The sequence below is a fragment of the Haliaeetus leucocephalus genome, unplaced genomic scaffold (genome assembly GCF_000737465.1).
Source record: "Haliaeetus leucocephalus isolate CR32 unplaced genomic scaffold, Haliaeetus_leucocephalus-4.0 Scaffold184, whole genome shotgun sequence".
Lineage (NCBI taxonomy): Eukaryota > Metazoa > Chordata > Aves > Accipitriformes > Accipitridae > Haliaeetus > Haliaeetus leucocephalus.
This window is the reverse complement of record NW_010972620.1, coordinates 9,807,805-9,835,721: the sequence shown is the minus strand read 5'-3', so window position 1 is coordinate 9,835,721 and position 27,917 is coordinate 9,807,805. Positions and strand designations below refer to the sequence as shown.

Genomic DNA, 27,917 nt, shown 5'->3' with positions numbered 1-27,917 from the left:
AGGCTTAGAGGAAAAATCAGTTTATCTGTTGTACCAACTTTCGTTATTTACAGAAATAATTTTTTAAAACCAAAACCTAAACTGTGAATCTCCAGGCTTCAGGGGAAAGGTTGTCACCAGCTGAGTTTTGAAGAAGCTGGATAGTAAGATGTGTGAAATCACTGTTGTGTTTGTGTGAGTGAAACTTAAACTGAAGTCTCTTCTTCCCCCCTCTGCCCCGTGACAGCACTTCACTTGCTGAATGGTAGCTCAGTGAAGCACAGTTCTGTTTTCATACTGGCCAGCACAAATCAGTTCACAAATTTTACTCAGATCTATCTCAATGTAAGTTTTCTAAGCTGATCCTATGTGAGTATTTTGGAAAGCTGAGAAACCTTCCTCCAAATAACTGCAGAGCGAGTGCCTCTGCATCTGTTTGGATTTAGATGTTGGAATAATTCTCTAAAACCAATTTAAGTTGCTGTTTCTAGAAAGGTTTTCCATTTGGTTGATGGCTTGCACATTTGATATGTACTGCAAGAGCAAGCTCCAGGCAACAGCTTTGGGCATAGCCATAGACTGACATCTCAAGCACCATGTGTCACTCGCTTTCCAACTTTGATTTTACATGGACAGAAATCTTTGATGTTCTTTTTGCATGTGTATTTGCCTTGCTTATGCATGAAGCTTTTTCTTAAATCAAGCTAGAAAGGAGTCCAGTAAGACCCTGTGTGCAGGTTTGGGGTGGTGAGAGCTTGTGGAATTTCCTGTCAAGTGCTCTGAAGAGATAACCATCTGATGTCCAGATAACCACCCCCTGCTTCCCTCAGATGTTTTTATGTGTTTTTCTTTAAAATTGATGCTTGTTTCAATGCCAGGAGACAATCTGGGAGAATATGTGAGTAAGCAGGTGGGTTTTGACCAAAATAACTTTTCTGGATACTTTTTAAGCCTTTCATGTAGGGGGTTCCTGTGCCTATTTTCTTATGAAATTGCTTCACAGGAGCATCCCAGCATGCTATCAGGGCTCTGGGATGAGACTTTTATATTGTTTGACAGCTGCACTAAAACCAACCATTTCCTGTTAGGCAAGATGCTGGAAGCAGTAGGTAGGGTCACTTTTTTTTTTCTCTCCTGAAGCTCTGGAATCTGAGAGTCATTAGCTTATAGTGGGAAGACATTGTGTAATGCACCTGGAGCTTGAATTTAGAAGATTCACTTTCTGCATAGTCTTGTTTGGGGTACATCAGCTCTTGCCTGGTGTCCTTCCAGGGAGGTGGAGAAACTAAGGTGTTCAACTCAATGGCTGTTACAGCCTGCTGAAGGCTTCTCCTTGGGTTTTAGACAGGAGACCACCCTTTGTGTTGCTTATTTGTAAGCAGATGTGGGCAGTGAAAGGGAAATGGTACACAACTTGATTTTTTCTTAGGGAGGACCTGTGAAGTTAGTCATTGAGTACTCTGATGCTTTTTGTTACACCAGTCCTCTGTGTTGCCAATAGTAGTATCTTTGCTAGCTAATAGAAAAATCTTCTGAGATGGTTACTAGCTATGCAGTCTTGAAATGCTAGTGAGAGTTAGGCCTTACAGTAGTTTGTTCTCAACAAGCAGAGTAGTGGGCACTGCCCATCAGCTTGGTTTAGCCACCCCTCTCAAACTTATAAAATGTCCTGATAGGCTGGAGTACTAAAAGCTATGGATTGATAATTACTGTGCCCTTTTTTTTTGGGGGGGGGAGGGGGTGGGTGGGCAGCAGTGGTGGTAGAATTAAAACTGCTTTCTGATGGAAATAACAGCAGTTCTTCCTGGTGCCAGGCTTAGAAATTTAGTGATACTGTATTTCTGGAGCCTTCAAAATGGTATCAGAGTAGCTCACCAGCAGCAGAGCAGGAAGCTTTGTCTTTGTAGAAGATGTGGGGAAATGCAATTAGGGAGTTGAAGCAAAACGCATCTTAAGTGGTTTCACAAAAGTAGTGGTGATGGAGCTGAAAACTGAAGCTGGGACAAGTCAGTCCAGAGTACTGTGAGCCTGCCTTCGCTTCCCAGAAGAGACCTGGTTTATCTCCCTGGAGCTGCTGGGAGTGGAGCTGTGACTTCTGAAAGTACAGTCCTAACTAACCCCAAATACACTGGAAGAGCTTTCTTGTTGTTCCCTCTTTCTTGTTGTTCCCTGGCTGAAATAATAGTAGTGAAGGGCCAGCATTTCCCGACATAAACTCCCATTTTCAGGGATTGGTTCACCTAATATATTTATATACACATACTCTTAAACTCTCAAAAAATAAACACCTAGTACACTCCGCTCCTTGTCCAGAGCTGTGTAGTTTCAAAAGCAGAATTTCAGAAATACAGCCATTTTGCACTGCAGTGAGGCAAACCTCTCGTTCCTTGCAAAAGTGAGAATGAAAATCTTTGGCAAATAGCTTTGATTTAAACTGAAAAGCCTCTGGTTTTCAGAGCTGCTTTTAAAGCAAAGGGCTAGTTTGGCTTTTGATCCTCTTAAGCTGGGTTATTTGATGTGAAAAACGCCCTGGGTACTCTGCTGCAGAGGGGAGCAGCTTTTCAGTACTCTGTGTGTGGCTTCAGGAGAGGGCCTGGCAGAGCGCAGGGTGGTGGGGGGCTCGGGGGGCCCTGCCGCATGGCTCTGTAAATAAAGGGGCCTCTATTTCTTTGGATTCTTTTGCTGGAACTAAATATCATGATCAGTGAAACTCTTACCTCATTAAAAGAACAAGCCAGACTCCTTCAGCATATGCGCAGTGCTGCAATGTGCTTGGTTCTGCTGAGCTGATTTGCTGAACAGATAAAGGGAGTTTTAACCCAAAGAATGGCACGCAATATATGACCTTGGCTTTCAAAAGGTTTATTTTTGTTCATGTGACAAAATAAGGTTTTAATATTAAATACAGGGTTGGATTTGACTTGGCAGATACCAGAGCCTTCCATTACCGCTGTAGTCATAATATAAAACTATCTGATGTATGCCAGTGGGCATGCAAGCAAGCCAAGAATTTCTCCATCAGTGCTTGTTTTTGTGAAAACTTAGCCAGCTGCTTCGCAATAGGTTGGCTATAAAGGTAATGTGCCCTTGTGTTAGAGGGGGCAAAGCAGTGGCAGGCACAATACAATCCATGCTGTCTCTTTATAGTTAGTATCTTTAGTTTGGGGGCAAAATATGGAATTTCTTTTTTTTCTTCTTAGAATTTTAGGGTGCTTAAAAGAAACTTTCGCTCAAAACTGCAGGGTTCAGCAGAACCAAGCCTAAACCAAACTATGTGAAATATTTGGATCTGTTAGTACAGAAACTTAGTACTGCGTTGCAGCTTTCAGTTTATGTACCTGGGGCCACGCACAGATACAAAATACTAATTTTGAGGCTTCCTTCCTGCACATTCCATTTCAGATCGTTGTCTTACTGTAAAGATGAGGTGAGACTCTTTTGGACTGCTGCATTGTAATTGTTTTGCTGAAGAAATTACTAGCAAAGCACTGAAGTGTTGAGATGCTGAACTGAGCTCCCAAAGCCTTTGTTCTAAATTGGCTGTAGTCTGAATTGGTCCCCTTCAGATTTAAAAAAACCCCAAACACCAGAACAACCAAATCACAACCATAAAAACCCACCCCAAAACCACCACCCTAGTCCCCACCTCCCTTGCTCACAAAGAAGCCAACCCCAAATAGTGTCAGAATCTTGCTTCTGTAGAACAAAAAGTATGTAATAAAAACGTGTTACCTCAGCAGTTGACAAAGGAGTGGGTCAGGCTAACCTGCTATGGACGCTTTGCTGCCTGCTTGGAAGGGAACAAATTAGTACAGGTAGCAGTGAACTTGGGGGGTCGATGGAAGAGGTCATGAGCAAACCTGGCTTCTGTATGCTTTAGCAGGACTTATTCCATCTGTAGGTTATCCTCACCCCTCCACACAGTTTTCTATGGAAATGAGGCTTGTTCAGTGTGTCTCTTCTGGAACTATATTTTTTTTTTTTTTAGCTTATTGGTTGACCGTGGCTGGCTGAAGGTGGTTGACTTTTTTTAGAAGTTTTCTGGAAGTTTGGTGAAAATTGGGAACTTGTGGGGAAGGACCATGAGCTTGAACATCTACAAGCCTGCAAGGTGTGATCCTTTTTTGTCCAGTTCCTCAGCAGCCTGCTGACATAACCCCAAGCAGTAGGGGTGTACCCTACAGGGAGGAGGCTGCCATGGGAATCCAGTGTTTCCACATGGAAGTAATGAAACCTCTTGGTATAAAATTAACTTGTTTATGGGGAATCTTACTTTATTAGCTCCCTGATCATGGAGAGGTTTCTTGGTTATGATAGGTGCATCTTGTTGGTAAGGCCTTGAACAAAAATGGACACAGGTGATTTGGGGGAATGAGCAGCTGCTTACAGCCCAGCTGTAAGTGAGGAGTCTTTTTCCTTGAGGGGGATAAAAAGCCATTTGCTTGGTCTTCCATTCGTATGGCATGCGTATCTGGAAGTCTTGGGCTTCTTACTGGGCAGATTCATTTCCCATGCATTTGTTGGCTGTGGCTGCTACTTGCCTCTCCACCAGTGCACTGATGCATCCTTATCCTCACAAATTTTGGAGTCAGGGCTGGTGTAAGCACTTGCTCCCTAGTGAAAAGGACTTCCGTAAGAGAAGCCAAGCTGCATAACTTGGCTACTGGATGATTCTCTGTGATTTTCATTAGACCAAGGGTCAGAGGCATGTGGCAGGGTTATAGGTTTATTTAGTTCCTGAAGCTCATGTCTGCCTCCATTCTCATGTACGTCTTCCGAACTTCAGGCAGGAGCTCTGCTCCTGGTTTATGGTCTGTTGTTCATTGAGAGAAATTTTATGGCAGCTATTGAAACTACATTCAACTTACTTTCAAATACAAGATTTTTTTTTGAAGAATAAGAGCAAAAGCTTTGGCAAAAATGCTAACTGAAAATTACTATCCTAATTGTGTTCTGAATATTAATATTTCTTCCTATGAAAGACTTGTCTGAATTAAACATAAATTATTTCTAAAATAATTGCAAGCTTTTAAAGTCACATGTGTCACAGTTTCTTCAAAAACAAATTACCAACCTAAAATTAAACAAATCAAAGACTTTTACTTTATAGACTGTTACCTTGGAACAGCTGCACGATACAGGTGAATTGCATGTATTTAAATATTCACTGTAACAAAGCAGTGTTGTATTTTCAGCAACCTGTGACCATTAACTATTCAAAAACATTTTAAATCTAACCTTTAAATACAAATCTCTTACATGCAGATAGGATTTTTCTAAGATTTAGCTGTTTATTTAAGAATTTGAGAATTATAAGTGTTGTATGCTGCTGCTGCATTTTTTGAGTGTTTTTTAGAAGTATCTAGATTTTTTAGACTCTTTTGATTCTTCAGGGATTTTTTTAAATCTTAGAAGGGAAGTAACTTACTGCTCATTTTCCTACCTTTTATTCTATTTATTTTCTAGTAGTTCTTCTCTATTTTAGAGTCTTTTTCATTACCATACAAAAAAAATTCATGTAAAGTAACTTTGCCTGTCAGTTTTACAGCTTTGCCACTACTGATATGTTGCTGACCAGCAATGTTCTCCTAAGTGCTCCTGTTGCTTTAAATTTGAGAGATACTCACCTGAACGCTTCTGTCACTCAGTAACTTGCATATGGATCAATATAAAGCATGTGCGGTCTTCTCTTAAACAGTTATTTCTGGGAAGCAGAGAGATCTGTGGAGTTAAAAAACAACCCACTAAACTCTAGCTCCATGCATATTACAAGTAAAGCTGTGTTTCAGAAAGTGGCTTGAAAGGAGGAAATTCAATGGGGAGCCATCTTACTTTCCAAAAACGTTAACTGTGAAAGATCAGCTTGAAGGCTTTTTGTTAACTTTGATCTTTCTTAAAATTGACCCATTCATAATGTGTTTCAGTTTCTGGTGTATACTTTGTCCTGGAATCAATCCTTGAAAACTGTCCACTTTGAAGTGTTTTTGTTTCTCCCTTTACGAAATATTTCTGTTTTTCCTTTGCTAACTGATGTGTGAAACTAATAAAACACTACAGGGGTGCTGAATGTACAAAGTACCACTTTGCATATGTGAGGCTATCACCATCCTGTATCAATCTTTTTGGTAGACCTGCATGCATGATTGCAGAACACAGGTTTCACTCCACAACCAGATTCCACTCCCTGGCTGGCTGGTTATTCAGTAAGCTCTTGCTTTGTTTAAGAACCAAATGTAATTATTTGATTTGTTGCTTAAAGGTACACTTGTTTCCTAAAAGAGGTTTTATATGTACCAGTTGACCATTCTGAAATGTGTTTTCTGCTCTGTTCATAGAGAATTTGCTTCTGTAGTATATAACTCACATTCTTCCTTGAGGATAATGTGGAAAGAAACAAAAATGGGCATGCTAATATATTTTCATACTAATGAAATAAAGACTTTATTTGCTATATTGTTCACTCCTCTTTATTGCAAATGTTTGACTGACTTCCAATACCTACTCTTTTGTTTTCAGTCACAGATTTTTATTTTTTTATTTTACTTTTTTTCTTCTTAGCATTTTAGGGGTATTTAAAAGAAACTTTCACTCAAAACTGCAGGGTTCAGCAGAACCAAGCCTAAACCAAACTATGTGAAATATTCAGATCTGTTAGTACAGAAACTGTGTTGCAGCTTTCAGTTTATGTACCTGGGGCCACGCACAGAGACAAAATACTAATTTTGAGGCTTCCTTCCTGCACATTCCATTTCAGTTCATTGTCTTACTATAAAACTGAGGTGCTTTTGGACTGTTGCATTGTAATTGCTGTTGCTCTTTGGGCTGTCCCATAGTCTAGTTCTGTCCTTGGGTACGTTTCTTAACTACTTCCATTACATCATTTGAAAGTCTACTACAGTCAAACTTTACTTGAAGAATCCTCAAATAAAGTTACATTGCATGCTGAAGGAGTTGCATTGATGCTTAAGTCTGATCAGTTTTAACACTTGTTATTAGGCAGGGTCACCATAAAGCATTTCTGCTTCAAAACAAACTCCTTACTATTGGAACAATCCTTCAACACTTGGAGCTGGTCACTGCACTGCGGTTTTTCGAATGGAAAGTGCACTCATTACTTTCCTCACTTCTCTGTTACTGTTTTTTAGGAGGAGTACAATGTTAATGCTTTGTGCTTTGTATCTTTCATATGTGCCAGCAAGGTACCAGCATCCAAGACATTCACAAAGTTTCTCCAGAAAATTTAGCAATGGCTGCAGTTGTTGGAGATTTGAACTTGCAGAATGATACTGGTTTATGAAAGCTTCTGTAAGGTGCCTTTATGCTCAGTGTAAATCCTTCCTTCTTTCCTCTGCCTTTGTGGAACAGCCTCAGCAAATGAGTGAGAGATGCAATGACAGCTTGCAAGTTTGTAAGTTTGTGTATTTGTCCATGAGGTTTCTCATTCTTCACAGGCAAATGTGGCATTTTTAGCTGTTGGGAACTTGGAACAGGAAATTTCCCATATGTTTAAATATTTTAAAAAAGGATTCTTGAGGACTAGTTTTCTTGAAACAAAGAGTAGTATGGGGTATCCTTTTATTTACTCCTTTTTGCTATAGCCTTGATACTTCAATTATGACTTTATTCTCCTGGGTAGACCCTATCTGACCAAACCAAATAAATAGGCACCTATCTCTGCCAAATGGGGAAATGGCCAAACTACTGCTTCTTGAACAGTAGTTGTCATATTCAATGCTTTTCCACTGTTATCCTCCTAGATACACAAGGAGGATGTATGCAGGTATATATTGGAGCAAAATGAGAATTAGTGCATTGTGTGAGAGGTTATTAATTTCCTGCCTGCATCTTCTTGTTTCCCTCTCCCCTGCTGACCACCTGCAATGCAGAAATTGTGTGCTGTACTTCAAAATATTCAACTGTTTCAACTCAGAAACCTACTACCCAGTACTTTAGTTGCATCCCACTTCTCAATGTGTAGAAATTCAAATTCACAAGGGTGGAATAACATTACTTTGTTATGCACTTTCTTTGGTGTTCCTATTTAGCTATCAGTGCAAAACTTACAATCATGTTTTAAAAACAAATTGCTGAAAATCCCACCGGTCCCAGGAAAGAAGTCATGGTTTCAAGGCTGCATTATTCTGACTGAAAACACTACTATGATGCTTATCTTTTAAATTGTATTACATCAGCTAACCTAACAATGTTGCGCCATTTGAATTAGAGTAGACTGAAATAAGAGAATTTCTAAACTTATCTTTTCTATGAGGAGAACACTCATCCTTTTTCCATGGTCCTAATCTTGAAGCCTGCTCTGGTTACAAGAAGTATGTCATGACTTTTTATTTTTCATTCCCTCCAGGTTTACAGGAACAGATGGACCAAGTGGTTTTGGATTTGAGCTGACGTTTCGACTAAAGAGAGAAACGGGGGAGTCGGCACCACCTACGTGGCCAGCAGAGTTAATGCAAGGCTTAGCCAGATACGTCTTCCAGTCAGGTACTGCAGGGTTAAATATACTGCCTCGCTTTTTCCTGCTCTCATTCTGAAGGGCCACATCTGTTAAACTGTGCGACACTTGTCTTATCGGCACTCATTCAAATCTTGGGAATTATCTTTGTGTGGGAACCCAAAAACGTGTGTTCCTTCCATCAGCCCAGCTTGCTGGGAACAAACCCAACTGCTGTTCAGGTAACTCCAAATCTCTAGTACTGAAAAGCTGAAGATATAGAACAGTTAGTAACCATAAGAAGCCTGCCCAGTGGCTCTTCGTTGCTTTCCTGTGGTGTTGGTTTTGCCTTCTCTCGGTAAGAAAACCTCATTTTCTTATCCTGAAATGGCTGAGGAGCGCCCGTGTGATAAGGTCTTACTTCTCAGCAGAAGGGCTGTAAATTCAAAAAAAGTTGCAGTTCCTTCACAAGCAAATCTCTTCCTATGGTCTCTGCAGTTGAGCAGGAGCAACATATGTAAACAAGAAGTTGCTGAGATGAGAACATGTAGAAGTCATAAGGGATGCCAAGGCTGGGAGGGCTAAGGAATTAACAACTGGGAATCATTAATGCAGATGGAGACTTGCCAGAAAACTGTGAACCAGGGTGCGTACAAAATGTCCTCTTGCACTACTCTTTCTGGGTTTCATTTATACCAGTAGATTGAATATTAGTTTGTGGTGTGACCATGTGAACACCCACAGAATGGTTGAGTGCATAACGTACTTGAAAGGCACTCTTCAGCACCAGAAGATCTGAATGAAAATATTTTAAGAATTTCTTTTAACCTAGTTTGAGGTCCTTTACAGGTAAAGTACCTTCTAAATCAATGATTATTGTATTTGTAACATTTGGTACTTGTTCTGCTAGTTAATAAATTGCTCAGTAACTTCTGATTCTATTGCTGTTTTCAGTCAGCTAGCTGACTCTCAAAGGGGAAAGGTCTGGATGAAAACAGGATTGCTCTGCTAACCTCTGTGACAAATCTGAGGCAGTGGCAACTCTTGTGGTATATTCCTTTCTAAGTATTGACTGACAGAGATCGATGCCAACACAGATTATTGCTTGTCATCATATTGGGAGTGTCTCTTGTTGGAGTTTAAAATGACGCAAGCATTTTTTTTGTAACCTTTGCTATGCAGCCGTCTTCCCCAGTTGCCATCCAAATTGGGGCTCACATTTCTATCTTGATTTTTGCTACTCTTAAGCATCTAAATCCATGTGACTGTCATCACTTTTGCCATTGTTTGAGGTTCCCATCTTGCCTAAATTGTATTGTACCGTAGCTGTTTGATACTGACCATGCAGTCATGAATTCATACTCACATTTTCTATGTGTTGGCTTGCAGGGTCTGAAGAACACATCTGAAGATCAGTGCCTTCTATTTGCATGCTAAGCAGCCTCTCTGTAGCAATTGCTTCTCTGTCTCATCATTTTCATGGGTGAGAGGAGGTCTGCAGAGTGAAATGGGATTTGGTAGGGTACTTTAGGACAAACTTCTCAGTGACTAAGCTGGCACTCGGGGCAGAGACTTTCCTTGTTTGGTTTCCTGTACACATGCAGTCTCATCTTTCTGACCTCAAAGCCAATCAACTGTTTTTAGACTGGAAAGAGTGGTCGTGCCCATACATATCAGTGTGATGTGAACTTCTAAGGGCCTCCAGTATTATCCTCTGCTTATCCATGCTGGTTTTGACTTTCTGTCCACGATGACTCTTTAAAGGCACTGCTCAAATATATGTTAATGGATTCTAGCCTCTGGCTGTTTAGCACTCAATTTGCGTTATTAAAAACCCAGTATATGAATCATAAATTGACTTCTTTCTTTGAATATGAAATTGAGTATGAGCCAATGCTATGCTCATCATGCAATAGGCAAACCACATGCTGGGTTACCTTAGGAAGAGCATGAGCAGCAGATTGAGGGAAGCATTACCTCTTTGGCCTGGCACTTAAAATACTGTGTCCTGTTTTGGGCCTCCTGGTTTAAGAGATGCTAAAAAACTGGAGAGAGTCCAGGGTGGTTGGGGTCTTAGAGCATATGAGCTATGAGGAGAGCTGGAGGGAGCAGGGCTGGTTTAGCCTGTGAAGAGAAAGTGCAGGGTGATCTAATGGGAGCCTACAGCTCTTGGGAGGGTAGTTACAAGATTGTGGGGTCAAGCCCTAGGTAATAGAACAAGGGGCTACAGCTCTGAGTTGTAGTATGGGAGGTTCTGGAAGGGCTTCAGGGAAAATTTGCTCACAAGGAAGGTGGCAAAGGACAGGGAACAGTTTATGAGAGAGCTGGTGGATCTCTGTTCATGAAAAGGTTCAGGACTTAGCTCAACAAAGCTACAATGGCCCTGATCTAGCATTGGTGATGGCTCCACTTCAAATAGGAGGCTGGACAAGAGACCCCCAGAGGCCCCTTAAAATATCACGGAAGAGTTGGATTTTTTTGTTTTTCCATACAGCTTCATGCCCTTCAGCAAGCAGCTGTGTGCTGTCACCAAGTATTACAAACCATTCCTTGCCCTGTATAAAAGGAAACTGTAGGCTGTTGCAGCAAGTGATCAAGCTCTAGTTTTATTTTAGTACAAATTTGTTTATCACTTGTCTCCTTTGAATAAGAACTTTCTCAGGCTAAAATCTTCTGGCTAATCACAGACATCAAGTTAATCCTGACAAGACGATGCATTTAAAAGTAAGACTTGTAATGGAGCAGACTCTGTCATGTTTCTTCTTGGTGTCTCAGGGCGATACCAGTTGACCATAGCTAGATGCAGTCACTTCTAATTTAGTGTAAGCTCGCTCACTCCATTGCTTTGCAGAGTCCCCAGTCCTTCTGCTACATCTGACATGTCCTGCTTTGCTTTGCTTTACTCCCATGAGCTGCCCCTTCTTGGCCTGGCAGTCTCCAGAGCAATTACCATGTTCTCCCTTGCATCACCTCTGGGTAATCAGGCTCCCAGTGCTTGGCAGTGTGGTTTTTTTCCTGCCAAATGGGGATTTTCCCCAGACTAACATGCTCACTCTGCAAAGCCAAGTGAGCTTCTGCCATCATCTTTTTTCCTTGGTCTCTTACAGGACTTATCTGGTCAGATGTTAAAACTTCAAAACTGTGAAGTATTTGAAAGGGTGGTTCTTCTGAAACCCATTGGGCATTAGGCAGGCTGTGGCATGACAGCATTATTTTATATGATGAAAGGTTTCTTTTTGCTCAAGTTCTTTCTGACTGCGCCATTTGGAGCATTTGTCAAATGCAACAATGATAAGCATTGTTTGATTCTGGCGTATGTACCTTAATGTTGTTCTCTTCAATTGTTTAAAAAAAAATCTGCAGGGTCTCTTTAATACTCCAAAATAGCCTTAAAAACATTTGATGAACCAAAACAACCTAAGTAATGCTTATGAATCCATTCTGAACAAGAAGCAAGAAAAAAAAAAAAACTGGCAGGAACTTTTTGGATAGGCTCCAAGCACTTTCACGTATCAAAAGATTGTTTACTTTGAAAGCTATGCTAAGAGCTAAATTCTTATCTATTGAATAACAAGCCAACTTTTTGGCTATCATGGATGTGCTTTGCTGGGTCTGGTTGAAGTTGAGGGAGAGTAAGGTGTAGTTATACTCCTGCTGAGCCCTGAGCATTTTCAAATGGTGATGATTGAGTTGAAGACTCATGTAGCAGCTACTGCTGTCCTAAATATTATCGCTATGTATTGCAGTTGCAAAGCATGTCTCATTGCAAGTGATGTATTTTTGTAACAAACACTTCTAAGAAAATGAATGTTCTGTTCCTTTGTTTCCATCTCTCCTGCACTGTGGCTGTGCTTTAGAAAAGCAGTCTTCTGCACTGAATTTCAGACCTCTTTGAGCCTTGGCTTCTCTGTTCACTGTAACAAATGCTTGATGCTTTGTGCTTTTGATTAAATGGCACTACTTCCCCTCCTTCAACAAAACTAAGCTTACAAGTCTCAAAATATTTTATTTGTGGCTTTATCTGTTCTTAATTTTATCACTGTTTGACCATGACCACAAATTCCAACTCTTTTATTTTTAGTTTTAAAAAAAAAACCAAACCTGCCAACCTTGAAAACTAAACTTTGTGCAATTCAGTGACCTTAGCTTGTCATGGTTCGTGGGTATACTGGGAATATCTCATGGTAGAACAAATTTATACTTCAAATAAAGAGGAAGAAACAATCTTTCTACAGAAAGCTTATCCAGGGCTTATTACGATTGTTAACTCTTTAGGTACTGCAGTACTATGATGCTTGATCGGTATAGAGAGGCTATGGTTTGTGTTTTCCTGAAAATAACATCTACTTTTTTTTTTTCCCTCTCTAAAGTTAGGTTGTTTTCAAGGGCCTGCCTTTTATACATCATGAGGGCAATATATTGATGTAGCATGGAAACAAATGTGTTGTGTGTACGAGTTCTTGCTGCTTCCAGGTTCCTTGGCCTGAAAGAAAACAGCTGCAGCTGGAAGGTACAGGTTTGGAGAAATTGTCAGGAAAAACTTGTCATGCATAGAGTCGAAAGATAATGGTATAGCATATGTCATTGTTATGTTCTCTGCAGTGCATGAAATGTAGTGGGGAACTAGCTAGTGAAACTAGCTTTAGAAGTTTTAAGATGATGTCTATGAATCAGTTAGAGGTTTGCAGGTTGGCTGAGCTTGATAACTTTTACCCCAGAACACGTCAGCCTGAGTAGTCTGACCCCCCACCGTTGCAGGGGGGGACATGACAAGTGGCATTACAGGAGGCTGGAAAATGGCAAATTCTGTTCTTTGCTGCCCGCCACCCTCCCTACCCCCCCACCTGCCAAAAAAACTCCTTGACAAAACCCCCAAAATTGCAAAAACCTGAGGTTTCTAATTGGTCAGACTTCAGGTCTTGAGAAACTGCTGGGAAAAACAAACCATCTAGAAAGTATCCAGGGAATAATGGCCATTCCAGCATGGATTTATCAAGAATAAATCAGAACAAACTAGTTGTGTTGAAGTAACAGGCACCATGGGAAGCAGTGAATGTTGGTTACCTTGGTATCAGTGATACACTTGACATTGTCCCTTCCAACAAGTATGTGCGCAAGCTGAGGAAATGCGATCTTGATAAAAACAAAAGAGGGATGCAATACTGGTTGGATATTTAGACTCTTCAGTAACTGTCAACCACAAAAGATGTGTAGAGTTTGGATTCCTCTAAAATCTGTCCTAGAGTTCATGCAATTTGGTATTGACCAGGATGATGAAATGCAGAGTATCCTGATGAAATCTGCAGACGCAGCAAAGCACTATGGTGCTGAGGGCTGGGATTCAGAACAACCTTTGCAAATAGCAGAAATGGTCTGAAGTACCAATGTGCAGTAAGGTCAGGAAGGTGCAGCAAATGTGAGGTCCTGTGCTTACACAGGAATAATCCAATGCACAATTATCAGCTGCAGAAAGGCAGCAGTTCTGAAAAGGAGAAGAAAACGATTTGGAGTTACTATCACCAATGAGCTATACCTAAACCAACACGCTCTTCATGCTGAGAGATAGAAGTTAAATTATTCTGATGTATAAATAGAAGTGTTCTGTGTGTTGCATATGATAGGGTCCTACACTGCTGGCAACACCTTGGAGGGAAAGGGAGAGCATGTATCTCATTTTGGGCAAAAGACTTCAAGTCAGATGCGTCCAAGTTGGTGAGAGTCTGGAGGAGAGCAATAAAAATGACCCAAAGGTCCAGAAAATATGACCTGTGGAGGAATGATCAAAAGTGTTACTTTTGTTTAGTCTAGGGAAGAGAAGATGGAAGGAAGATGTGAGAACAGTCTTCAAATATGCAAAAGGTTGCTGTAGGGAATAAAGTAATAAATTTTTCATGTGCCTGCTGGGGATATGAGAGGCCTATCAGTACTAAAATTTCTGTAAGGTAGGCTTAGGGTTTGTCATTAGGAAAAACTTTCAAATGATAAGTGCAGTGAAGTACTGGAATAGTTGCAGATTCCCTATTGCTGCATACCTTTGAGAACAAATCAAACTATTCTTCATGGATATTTGTCAGGAAGAGTTGATCCTTCCTTTAGGTGAGGGCAGAGTAGGAGCCTCCTTAGTCTCCTTTATATTATAAATGTCTTGACTGACTAGGTGTCCTCTTCAGGTCTTCTAAACGTAATTTTCTATGGTTCCATAAATATATAATTTATCTCTTTTCATAGTCTCCTGATTACTAGTGCACTAAAAGATATTTAAATGTGAGTTTGAAGCCTCAGCTAATATAGAAGTTGAATTTTAATATTTAACCTTTGACTAGTCAGTAGCAGGAAGCTGTTTATGTCTCGGGGACTGCAAAACAGTAATAACAAAATGTACAAGCAAAGGAAGTAAGCATGCAAGATGCAATTTGTGGGTGGCGATTTAATGTATATTTCAGCTGATTACTTAAGGAGAAACTTACATGAATTATTCCTTAGAAAATTTATTACACTTTTGAAAAGTGTATTGGACAGAACTAATTCCAGCAGGTACATGACGAGTTACACATGTTGATAAGAACGTGTCAAAACAATGACCAAACTAGCTATAGCTGATTTGTTGTGTTGGGTGTTTTTCCCACAAACACCTCTCCTGGCATGTCTGCCCCCTTTGCACTGTCAGGGTGCGGGATTCCCTTTTCAGAGGATAAGAATATGAAGGATATGAAATATCTTCTCTTGTCCTTTAGTTATTTCTGTGAAACCTGCAGGAACTTCGTATCCATGAGCTTCTGTCCTCTGTCATAATTTAAATCTGTGGGTCGATTTCCCAAAGTTACTGGAAGGGAGGATGGTTCTGACTGATGTGTGCAAGTGCCCAAGGCAGCACTGCCGCACAAGCCTTCGTTCGGCAGCCAGGCTGAAAAGCAAGCCCCATAGGAGGTATGTCTAGCCTTCCTTAGTTATTTCTGACGTGTCATGCTTTCTTCAGGTAGAAATTATTGTCTGATGGCTTGTCTATAGTTTGAGGAAGCACGCACACTGTTCCTGCCTGTGTGCATGTTGGCCCAGTGCATGAGTTTGGGGCCATTATGCCAGCATTGTGTGCTGCGGTTCCCCCTTTTTTAAACAAGGGTGATTACAGGAATTGTAAGGACTGCAGGTGTAGATGGACTCTTCTTATTCAGTAGTTTTCATCTGATTCAAGTTAGTTTAGTCTGAGCCACAGAGGCACTTTGGTTTGACAGGCAGTATAACTTTTACACTGAAAATAGGACTCAGTGGGATTAAGTGATTTGACTGGGGTCACAGACCTGCAGCCATTAAGCCAGCATATACCTTGACACCTGCTGCCCTGGTGTAACTGCTAGGCCTCATCTTCAGATCTGGAGTCCAGAAAGCTTCAATGTGGTAGCCTCAGTGACTCTTTACTTGCCAACATGTTTTCAAACATTCTCGGCACAGGCCAATTTCTGTGTGTAAAAAGGAAAAAAACCCCAACAAAACAACCAAACGTAAAACCAAAAAAACAAACCCAAAACAAATTCCTTGCTTCCTTGAATACAAATGAGGCTTGTCTAGCTTGTTTGTAAAACAGTGTTTATTTCTTCCCAGTAGGATGACTAAAGCCAAATAAAATCTCCTGGTAATTCATATATGTTTTTCCCTGACTGTGCCTTTTTTTTTTTTTTCCAACTCTAGGCTGATTTATTGTTCTCTTCTGGTTGCTATAGCTCTGTAAAATATATTTTTTTTTCTATCATCTGTTTGTAATATTGACCAGTTTCCAGTGTAGAGCTGGCCCTGGCTCCTCTGTAGTATTCCAGGATTTTAGATTAAAAATGGGGGGGATTAACTGTGTTTTTTTAGCTCTACAAAGAAGTATAAATCAACATCAATTTCATTTCAACAGAACCTGTTACGTAGTGAGTTCTGCTGCACAAACACTGAAAGTGTAGCACAGTAAATTGCCATAGGTGAACAGGACTCAACCAAGTGCACAGGCTGCGTGCCTTTATTCTGCAAAGGGGTATGGAAACATTAAGTCACTGGTTCCAATTTAACCCAAGTTTGTCATGGCCAAAAGCTCTCATCATCTGATAGTTATTCAGTGGTCCATAAGAAATTGGTTGGGTTTTAGTCTAATTCCTCTTAGACGTTTCCCATAAAACAAGCTGTTCTGTGAGCAGCAGCACAGATCAAGCCTGGTCCTTTACGTCTTTGTGTGCTAGCCCCACTACATCCCACACTGCTGCAATAAATCCACTTCTCCCCATACTGCTGCCTATGAGCTCACCTCCCCAATATTTCCCATCCTTCCCCCCATCTCCTAAGCCAGCCTTGTCACATCCCCTAGCTTCCAGCTGGGATGTACGTGCTGTGGCTGGTACCAAATGACGTGCTGGCTGATAAAACAAACTGGTTGCTTGTGTGCAGAGCAGTTGGCTGACATGCTGGGCATGACAGGCAGCTCTTGAGCTCGTGCTTTGGTCTCCAACCTGTTGCTGGCTTCTCCCAGAGCTGGCTGGAGGCTCTGAAGTTGTTGGGGAGGGAACTGCCAAATACAACTCTTGTAAATTGTCCTGATAGGCATTGCACCAAAGTGCTGGTTGCAGATGGACCCGGCCCTTTTTACTCCCCCCTGTAGATGACAAAGCTTATGCAGCACTGCTAGTAATCCAGAGAGAAGCATCTCTCTGAAAAGGTGTCGATCAGACAGACGACACTGAAGAGACCTCATGGGAAATGTTTCTGTCTGCAGAAAGGATGACTCTAAGAGGAGACATTTTGTAGGCACATAAATGCATCTTCTCTTGAAATATTCTCCCAGGGTTGTGCAGAGAAAACATTGAAGCTGGGACTGGATTTACCCTTACCATCTTGTTGCTGTTACTGCTTGGGATGCTCAAGGGTTGAAACTTGCCTGCTGGCACTATCTGATCACACTGCCCTGCTCAAAGCTGGATGCCCAATACCTGTTGCATGTCCTGCCAGACGAGGCTCATCCTGCTATAGCAGCTCTACTCACTTGGTGTGTGTGTATGTGCTCGTCAGCTGACACGAGGCAGTGCCAGTTGCAGAAAACCCTTCATTTGCAGCACAAGAGATGACAGCTTGCCTCATGTCAGCCTCAGCCTGCGTGTGCAGTTGTAACCTATGCTAACTTGGTTTTGTATCTGAGCTCTTGGAGGAGAGACATTAGTGTTGCAGTGTGGCTTTATGTGTTTTTTTCTTTGAGTGCACTTGAAGGATGGGGCAGCTAGATATCTATCCGCTTTCCTCAGGTGGGAAGTCGCAAGAAGCCTTCTCACTGTTTAGTCTTTGGCATCAAACTTTCTTCTCTAATACATTTGGGGTTTTTTCTGTGACTGTTCCAGGTTTGGTTCAGCAGAGCTCTTTGAAAGACGTTACAACTCTTCTTTTCCCCCTCTCAAAGAACCTGTAAACTTCCAGTGCCTGCTTTTAATATTAAGATGGTCTTGCCGACCCCTAGCAGGGGTCTGTAGGGAATAAGCATAGCAATATTGACCATCTGCAACAACCAGGCTCTTTGGTGGAGGGAGCCTTTCACCTGGAAAGGAAGGAGAGGACAGGTCTCAGCACTGGTGATGCTGAGACTGGTGCATGGGTCAGCATGCAGAGGTGCTTCTGGGTTCCCTACATGAGATTAATGCAGTTCCTCTCTGCACATTTGCAAAGCTTAATATTATTTGTCTGTTTGTATGACTAATTTTTGGGACTTTCAGAGTCCAATGCTTTTATTTTTGTTTGTGAGGCAGGGAAACACACTCAGCTCCATTTTGTTGCTGCGTACCGAGGCACAGCCTTGGCAGTTATTAGAGAGGAACTTTTGCAGTGGCCCTGGCTGTGGCTGAGGCTTCCTAGGCTGTGAACTAGCACGCACCTGGTGGCCTGTCTTCCTCTGAGTCCTGTCTCAGAGTGGTTTCAGCTATGGGTTGTAAACTAGCTGACAGCATAGAGCAGAAATATAGCTGTGAATGCTGCTGAGTGCTGTTATGCTACTGTGCAGGTGGTGTGCCCCTATTCTCCTTCTTCCTGGCAGCATAAATGGAGTTGCATGACCTTAGATTTTGGCTGATTAACTTCACTTCTCTGTTCAGAATAGGCAGGGTGCTGCCCCTTTGTAATACTGGAGGCACCCCAGTGCCAGGCTCAGTCCTGCCCTTTGCCTTGGAGCATTGTCACTTCTTTCAGCTGCTGATGAGACGAACTGGCAGTTATTTAGCTCTTGCTGGTTTTGGTGGGTAGCAACTTCCTTGCCTTTCTGGGGACTTGCTAGGACATTGTGTCACACTGGAGAATCTGTTCTCCACAAAATTTCTTTTGCTATGGTGATAGAAAAGCCCCTGCAACCCTCTGGCCAGGCTTAAAAAGTGCTGGGCACTTTCTCAGGAACTTGAGGGGACCAACACCACTGCTGTGACATTGTGTTTTGCTTCATCAGCACTGGTGGTGTGAACCTGGTCTGGGCAGGTTCCTCCCAGTCTGCAGTTCAGCAGTAGGAAAGCATGACTGGGAACCCAAGAGTTTCCAAAGACACCTGTGCTCTCATTCAACTTGGAGGATGAAAAGTCTATGGGTTATGTTGTCAGTGAGCTAGTTATGTAATATAAATTAAAGCCTTTTCTTCTCTACTGGTCTAACCTCATAAGTTAGGCTTTTTTCTCTCCTGCAGTTTGTCTGGACTCATGAGTCAGGCTGGGTACTTCCTGTGCCTTGTTGTGGAAGCCACTCTTGTGACTCCGACTTGTAGCTCTCAGCTGAGAACAGGTCTCTGACCTTCTCCGGCCCCAAAGGGTAGGTGGGCACTAAAGCATGGAGAGACTTTGTGCCAGGAGCAGAGGCACAGAAAGTCTTTGTTCCTTATAAAAGACATTGTTGAAATAGAAGGAAAGCTGTCTTCCCTGGGGTGCTTTACTGATTGCATAGTATTTCTAGGCAGTAAGCAAGGGATCACAACACTGCCTAAAAGAGAAGGCTTGTTTTTAGCTGCTACTGGAATTTAGATATAGTAGGTTTAGGCCCAGTTTGAGTTGGCTAAATTTCAACTGATGCTGTCCCTTTTAATTCTGTCAACTCATGTCCTGTTTCTGCCTGAGAAGTGAACTTGGCTCGTTGCTTTTCAGCTGTTCAGTACAGTTCATTCAGTTGGTTTATTTAAAAAAAGAAAAAAAAAAAAGGAGGGGGGAAGATCAGTCTTCCCTCTGTGCTTTGAATCAGTCCAGGTGCCCTGAGGCTGCTCCCCAATGTCAAGGATGGACAGAGCAGCAACAGTTGTAAATCTGATACACGGTTGCATTTATAAATGCACAAGTTGTTTTAGCCTTCATACTGCATGCAGGCTGCCACTGGGAGAGCGAGGAAAGAAACAGGCATGGAGACCCAGAGGAAGCTGTGTGACGCATCTTCGTGCAAGGCTGCTGCAACAGCCGAAGTGGTAGGAGGACAGCCAGCAGGCCCTGTGCCCTGGGACGCTTGGATGCTGGCCCCTAGCAGGTGTTTATCCTGAGTGGCCGCAGTTCAAGATCGGAACTGATCTTGCTAATGTTTTCTGCCCGAAGTGGAGGGGAGCCGAGCTCTCTGCAGGAAGCCTTTTCTCCATCCTACCCAGAGCCTCCCTGCTGCAGGAGGGTAAGGAGGAGCCGACATGCTGGGGAGCAGCAGGCCCTGTTAAGAAGAGCATCTCTGACTCCTGCAATAAGGAAGCAGGAGAGAAGCTGCACACAGTCAGCCCAGCCTCGGACAAAGGCTCTGTCCCCTGTACTGAAGGAGGAATGCAAGACAAAGGAAACAGCTCGGGGAAGGCAGAAAACTCCCCCTCCTGCTGGTGTGAGGTCCTTTGGCATCTTATATATGAGGTCTTTGTCCCACCCGGCCTTTCCTGGGAAACGGAAGCAGCCGCTTTAATAGTTAAAAGCTTCTGCACAGAACAGTGTTGCCTCCTCCTATCGAGGAGCTGAAAGCCACAACACAGAGGGATTGTTCTGCAGTTGCAGGAGCATCCTCTCTTGCTGCCTGTGTGCAATTGTTTGGGATGCATAGAGGAGACTTTGAAGGTTACATGTACTGTGAAAAGGACTGTTTTTTCCCTTGACGGCTGCCAAGCCCATGTTAGATGAAACTGCAGAGAAGAGTGGACTGAGCTGGAAGTTGGGTTCACTGTTACATATCCACCTTCTTACGCTTTCTATTGAAGATCTGTGCAGCAAGTGGTGCTCAAACTGTGCTTTCTGACTAACCCACTCTGCCTGCGAGAGTGGCAGTACATGGAGCTCATTACAGACCATCTTCTGACAGCCTCAGATGCAAAGATCCTTTGCAGCAGCCTGCTCAGCCAGGAGGCAGCAAATGGGCACAGCAGGGGAAGCGTTTTGTTCTTGGTGGGGAAGAGAAACTGGGAGAGTATATTCAGAGGCTGCAGGCAGCCCAGAGCCTGTGGAAAGTGGACTCTCCTGCTTTTTGGTTTAAAATTAGGGGCTTAAAGGAATCATCTTGGAACGCTTGGGATGACGTTTCAAAAGGGGCTCCATAAACAGGCTGGCCGTTTTGCATTTAAACCATAAGTATAGCTCTTGGACTAAGTTTGTGTGTTTTCTCTTGCACTGCTGTAATGGGTTGGTAGAGCTCAATGTGTAACTGATATTTTACACAAATATGTGTGAATACAAAGTTCCTCTGTTTCCTGCCCTTCGGCCTCCTGCTTTGCCAAAGTAAAACAAAAGTTTGGCCTGTGCAAGCTTTAAATTCCTGAAAATTTAAGAGAAAATAATCAACCACTGAGAAAAATGCTACAGTGCACTCTCAAAGACCCCTCCCTTCCTGTCCATTATAAGACCCAGAACTAATGCCTGGGTAACTGGAACTCTTTTTCTGAAGAGATTCCAATGTGATAACTTGTAGGTGTTTTCTCACAGACCATCTCCCCGTTCTTGCCCTTTCTTGAGTAATTTTTGCTAAAAGGGATACCCTAGTGAAATCTAGCAGTCCTGTCAGACATCTGCACTGTGAAGGCTATTAAAAGAAGCTGCTCGCATCTTCTTTGGATCTTTCGGAGAAGGATATTGCCTTTCCTTCCCTTTCAAGCTCCTTTAAAGCTCTTCAACAGAAACATCTCATAGGTAGATATCTAGGGGAAGAACACAAGTGACTGTATGGTCTCTTGGTGCTCCTGTGTCCATCCAAGCATCCATCCTTCTTGGTGGCTTGCACATGCGCAAGTATGTAGGAGGTCTAAGAACAAGAAAAAAGTTTTTCTCTCCTGATGTAGTTCTCTTCCCTTGCTGAAGACACCTTGCTTTGTTCTAGTTGCACCTGGCTGGGAAACGTTCAGGTAACCATAAAACATTGTGGCTTTCACGTGCCAGAGCATAGGATAAGTTTTTTTTAAATGAAAGGCAAGTATCTCTTCAAATTGGACACGTGGGACCATGTAATCTGTAAATAAACTGTCATTAAATACCTATTTTGAGCTGAGTCCTTATCTGACAGGAGATCCTGCTGTATAACATCCTTTCTTGCTCCTGGGCCTCCACCCCATCCTGAGGCTATTCAGTTTCTGAAACTATTGAAGCTATTAATACTATCCTTTGAAGGGGAGCTGTAAAACGTGTCTTGTTTGGGTGAAGGATGCAGAAAGCTGGTGGCAGTGCAGCTGGACAGAGGTGGAAGGGTCTCTTGCCTGGCCTGGAGCTTGGGATTTGCATCAGTTCTGCTCCCTTGCGGTTGCTCGGCTGGGGGATGGAGAGGGTAAGGAGAAGGTTGTCCCACTTGCCTATTGGAGGAGGTGAAAGCAGCCCAGCCCTGCAGCACCCAAGAGCGATGGGTCTGAGTGACGGGGTACAGAGGAACAAGAGCTTGAAGCAGGAGAGTTTTGTGGGGCTGCGAAGGAGCAGCTTGCATCTGTGTTCATTTTCTTTCTCCACCATACTCAGCAGTGCCAGGTAAGTCCTTCCTCCAGCCTTCCCTCCCTGTGGGAGGGAGCCATGCAGATAAATCTGTAGATAGGTGAGAACTGTGTTGTTACAAAAGCAAGGCGGGAGGTGCATCCTGCCCCAGGCAGTGCTTATGCCAAGGGGATGCCAAGTGTGATGGATGTGCCAGCTCCTGCCTCTGCTGACTGCGAGGGCTGGAGAAGGCTGTAAGGAGCAGACGTGGAGGAGCTGAATGAAGTTGTGGGAAGGAGAGGAGGCGTGGGAGGAGGTGGCTGGCGGAGCAGGCTGTACGGAGTCAGGGAGAGGACAGGGGGCCCACCGCTCGCAGAGGGTGGGAGCGTGCCCTGGGCACGGGAGTCACTCGCTGGGAGCCTGCGTGAGAAATTCTCGGAGGCTGCAGTCATGGAAATTGTATACGTGCGTAGAGATGGGCAGGGAGAAGGAGCGAGCCAGGCACGCAGATGTGTAAGGGATGGAAAGAAATGTCCTGGAAAACAGAAGAGGTAGAGGAGGCCCAGAACCAAACTGATTATTTTATGATAGCATTTTAGCATTTGTTTTTCAGCTAAAATATTACATTCTGCAATGTCACTTAAGGCATCTGGGTGCATGGGATCTACTTTGTAATAAGAAAAGCAGCATTTGCAACTCCATCAGTGGAAGCTGCAGTACAGCGAGACACATTTTCCACCATCCCACTGCCAGTAGGGGTGAGTGATGGCTCTGAGTGGGCATGGAAGAGTGAGGAATCACGATGTCCTGCTGGTGATGTACCCTGGGAAGGCATGGGAGGCCCTTCATCTGGCTTTCAGTCCAGGAGACTTAAATGATCAAATAAGTTTATATATGCTTGCATAAATTGATGGGGCTCTTTTGAGAGGCTTGTTAATTTTCCAGACTTAACACCCTGGAGCTGTGCAGTAATCAACTTTGTATTTTAAACCTGCTGATCAATTTTTTTAAAAAGTCTGCATCATACTTCTGCTTTCTGAAACTGTCTTCAAAGCCCAGAGGTCAAGCAGTCCTTACAGTACTGATAATCTGTTTTTTTCCACACTATTTTTTTTTTTTAAAGAACCTTTTGCCTAGACCCCTTGTTTCTAAAAGCCTAATTTGAATCCCTGCAGTGGAGCTATTGTTTAATTGTACTCCAGGGATTTAATTCTTCCTAAGGCATCTTGTCTATGCTGCATGTCTGCAGCAGGCAGCAGCACCGCGTGAATTTGCACCTCTTTGGAGTGCCCGGGCTGGGGCAGTTCCTGTTTCCCAGACAGAAGATAAGGGGTAGCAAAGCTGAACTGAAAAAGAAAAACGGAGGAAAAGCATTTTTTTAATGTAGTACAAATATATCATGTCTTGGATTCTATTATTTCCTTGTATATTCTTAAAACATGTTCAGCTTGACTTGAAATTATAATAAGCTAACTGCCAGCGGGTCCCACAGATTGTATCACAATTGTTTTTCCCCTTTACCAATCCATGTGTGCAGTCCTTTGTAGGTTAGGAAACTAAGCAGATGACTGAATTTAGCATTAATTTGATTATCCATGGATTATCTTAATTAAATGTGGCTGGCAAATGAGTCTAAATAAAGTCTTTTTCTTTATATGCTGGCTTTTTTAATTTGCATCTGTACAATGAGTTGCAATAACAGTATTACTTTGAGATTTTTAGACATGATTTTCACCTTTAGCTTTTGTATTGGTTTGTTATAGCTACGTCTTTGTATGCTTGCTTATATCCGTTATTGAGCTAGTTAGAAATGTATTAAGTAGCTCTGGTGAAAAATACAGCTAATACATTTCAGTGTTGGATTCTGCATCTGCCCTTAGTTTCTCTCAATTAATTCTAGCTGTTCAGTCTGCAAAATGGTATTGAAAAACAGCATCAAATCTTATTTGTGACAGATTGCCAGATTACCTTTTTTTTTTAACAAAGCCAGACTGAATATTAAAAATGTGTTGGAGAAAATACATTTATATAATAAATTACACAGACCATGCATGGGGTAATAGCATGGGGCAATAAATTACATTGTTTCTGCAAGTATAGGATAAGCTGCATTCAATTTAAACGTCTGGCTGCATCACTGTCATGCTGGTCAGGAACTCACTGGGGGCCTTTTTAACATTCCTGCACCCATAAGTCATGGAGTCGAAATCCTTGTTTGCTCTGCCCTCAAATACGGAATTTCTCTGAGTTATGTGGACTGACGTCTGTGACTTGCTGCCTGCAGTTTAGCTGAGATTGAATACAAAATGCAGGTATGTACCCCTTAAGAGCAGCGAGTTTTCAAGCCACTGAGTGATGCAGATAATGTAGGTCTGGCTTGTGTGAGGGATGCGGTCATCTTGTTTGCATGCCAGCAACCCCAGTGCCACACGCTGTTGCAAATTTATTGGGTATAGTTTTTTAGACCAAGCTAGCAGAGAAGTGCCAAGTCTTGTGCTAGCATAGCTAAGCAGCATTACTGGCTCGAGGGGGTGATCCAGGTAACCGCTGCTTTCTCGGGGGGACAAGCAGGATTGTTTCTTTCAGCATCATTTTGCATATATCCCAGGATAAAGTGACCACGTAATGATGGCCTGGCTTTCCACAGAAACAAGAGAGGGACACAGAAACTTGCTTTTGAAGGATATGAATGCAGTAGGGTGGCTGTTTTCCCAAAACCAAGCACACTTAGTAGTAGTTAACGTACTTAGGGCTTCTCCCGCTTGGTGCAGTATCAGCTCATAACCTGTAACACACTGTCCAGAAGGATTTATCTGACTGATTAGTGAGAACAGTTTAACCCCTGCAGATTTTAGCTGGCATTTCGAAGGAGGTGAACGTGAGATACAGAGGAATGGTCAGGCTACAGATCTATTCTCCTAATTTGAAAATCTATCTAAAGAATTGCATGGTGTGACCATGTCAGAAAGGGGAAGTTTCTAGCCTTTGGATGAACCAGGGTGATGCAGTCCAAACTGCCCTGGAACCAGACTTATTCTGGGAATTGTATGCCAGGCCATGCATGGCCAGGAGATATGCTTCAAGTTCCCTTGCTGTCTCCTTGCTGGTAGAACGGCATCAGCTCCTTGTTTTCCTCTATACAGTCCCCTGTGCACGTGCCAGAGAAGATATTTGTCTTCCCGATGCCCAAAGAGCTATTTCCCATCTGCTCTGGGTGCAGGGTAGCAAGCTCACTTGGAGGTGTTCCCTGACCCAGATTCAGCCTGGGGCCACCTTTTGGATGGAGCTCTCTTAGCTCCTAGTACTTGTCTCAGTTTGCTGTCCTTTTCAACTTACTCCCTTGAATAGCCACAGGGAATAAGGGCTCCCAGCAGGATTCCATACAAGCGAAATGGGCAGGTTTAAAAAAATAAATTGAAAATACAGTGGGAAGTAATCTATGTTTCTCTCTAGAGCTAGGTAACACCTCTTAACCATAGATTGCATGCATTACACTGTTTATAAAACATCTTGAGGCCAAGAATATGACTTGGTTTTATTTCTTTAGGCATCAGCTATATTTAGTCAAAGTAAAGGTGGGGGGGAATGCACGTCAAGAAAATACATGAGCGATGTTACACAAAGAAAATTTACTAGTCTACAGTGGAATGGTTCCCTCTGAGTTATTTCCCCAGTTCTCATTATAGAGCAGTTGGATAGTAAAGTTAGGAGAGATTGCGCAGCTGAATTATGACCATTGCTGCATGAAGGAACCTCACCTGCTTTATGTGGGCTGTAAAAGAAAATGGATAATGACATTTTAAAGACTTCAGAATATAGGAAACTTAACAGAGTGGTCTGGTGTAACTGTCTTATAGATGCTGCTTTTGCATAATAGAATGGTACAAGAGCTGGTCTATGGGAAATTTAGAGGCTTCTCATTTTTGTAAAGCTAGAGAGAGGCTTTGGATTTGCTATTATAAATTATGAAATAAAATAGTAAGTTTGAAATGAAATGTTTTAATGATTTCCTTGTTGAGTTCTTATGAAATCAATACCTCCCTGTGAAGCAGTTTGATTTCATGGAATCAGCATTCCCTAACAGAAAAGAAAAAACAAATCAGTAGTTTTTGTTAAAACACAAACTTGCAGAAGAAGAACCCTTTTCAAATCTGTGAGGATGGGTCACCTTGCTGTGTTAGGTTTAAGTCCTGTTAGTGCCCTTTCCAAGCAGGAAGAGTGCAAGTGTCCAAGAGGTTACTGTAAGCAAGTCTGTGTATTCACAACATATCCAGTGCTCCTATGGTAACTGCTGAAGGATAGGTATCTATTCTGAGGCAGGTCAGGTAGCTTAGCCCTTCCTTCCATGGAGGGAACATGTAACCAGCTCAGGTACTGTGGGGCAGAAGTATCCAACAGTAGTCCCTTCTGAATCAGCTCAGATACAGTAAATCAGAGCCTTTGTTTACTCCTGAGGATTTGCTGATTTATCCATACACTAATATCATTTGGATTTAATATTTTTAACATATTTTCTTTCAGTTCCTTTGCTACTTAATTCCTCCTGTTGATGGCTAGATAATTTTTGAGCCTTGCCATCTGTCCTACAGATTTGACAATTCCCTGGTAACTTTTTCTGATGATCGTTGTTTCTGCTGTGCTCACCTAAGGAAACAAGGCTTACACAATCATGCTATTCTTAAGCCTAAAAGACTTACTGCGCCACCCTAATGGTGTTTGAACCTGCTGGCCAGTGTCAAACAGACTTAACATTGTGGTAGGGCTCTTGGAGAGACTTTGTTTTACAAGGACTGTAAAAATGAACAGGTGAGTAAAAATGCTAACTGTGCCCTCTGCAGTGGAGAGGAGTGGAGATGTGTTGTGCTTCACCTTAGGCACAAGTGAACCTAGATAGGGTCCTCCAGTGCATGCCATAGCTGCAGTAAAAGCTTTAGTCGGAGGTCCTTCCTCCTTAGGCTATGGTGAGTCCATCCACAACATGCTCACCCACAGAGAAGAGAGCATCCGTAGTTCCCCCATTCATAGAAGTCTTCTCCAAGCTTACTCCTGAGCATGGGAACACACCAACTGGTTTGAGGCTTGCTATTACAAGAATACATCAAACTCTTCCGATTATATAAAATTATTTCCCTGGACAGGTCACATCTCTTGTTGCCTTTGCTGTGGAGACAGGTAATACAGAAGTTCAGAGAAGCAGAAGTCTGCAGCAGCAGCACATGACACTCGAGTCCTGGCATTTGCTGCTCCCAGACCGATTGTTGCCCTCTTGTAATGGTGGAGAGGGTGCTTGTTCAGTAGAAGTCCATGATTTTTATTTTTCACAGCTACTGCTGAAAGCCATCTCACCTTTTCCTGGATTCTGGACGCAAATTACTTTGTCTCATTAGGAAATACAGTGCAAAAGGACTTCTGTAACAGCTGTTGTGCTTCAATCCTTCCTCAAAACCATTAAGAAACTTTGCCATAGGTGCTAATCTGCACAGCATTACAGCAGGTCAAAAGGGTTGTCATAGCAGAGCTTGTTAAGAGTGAAAACTGTTGGATGAGTAGTTTCTGTTAATGGGCTTGGATAAAGCAGAGGCGGTTAGCATCGGTGGGGT

At 42.5% G+C, this 27,917-nt stretch overlaps 1 protein-coding gene across 2 annotated transcripts in view; it reads left to right on the top strand.

Moving 5' to 3' along the window:
* Positions 1-27,917, top strand: part of SUFU (suppressor of fused homolog (Drosophila)) — a 94,445-nt gene that overhangs the window by 18,198 nt on the left and 48,330 nt on the right. For both annotated transcript variants that reach the window (XM_010564815.1, XM_010564816.1), the window contains exon 3: positions 8,342-8,478. In XM_010564815.1, the coding sequence (XP_010563117.1) occupies positions 8,342-8,478 (137 nt within the window). The remainder of the gene's footprint in view (positions 1-8,341; positions 8,479-27,917) is intronic.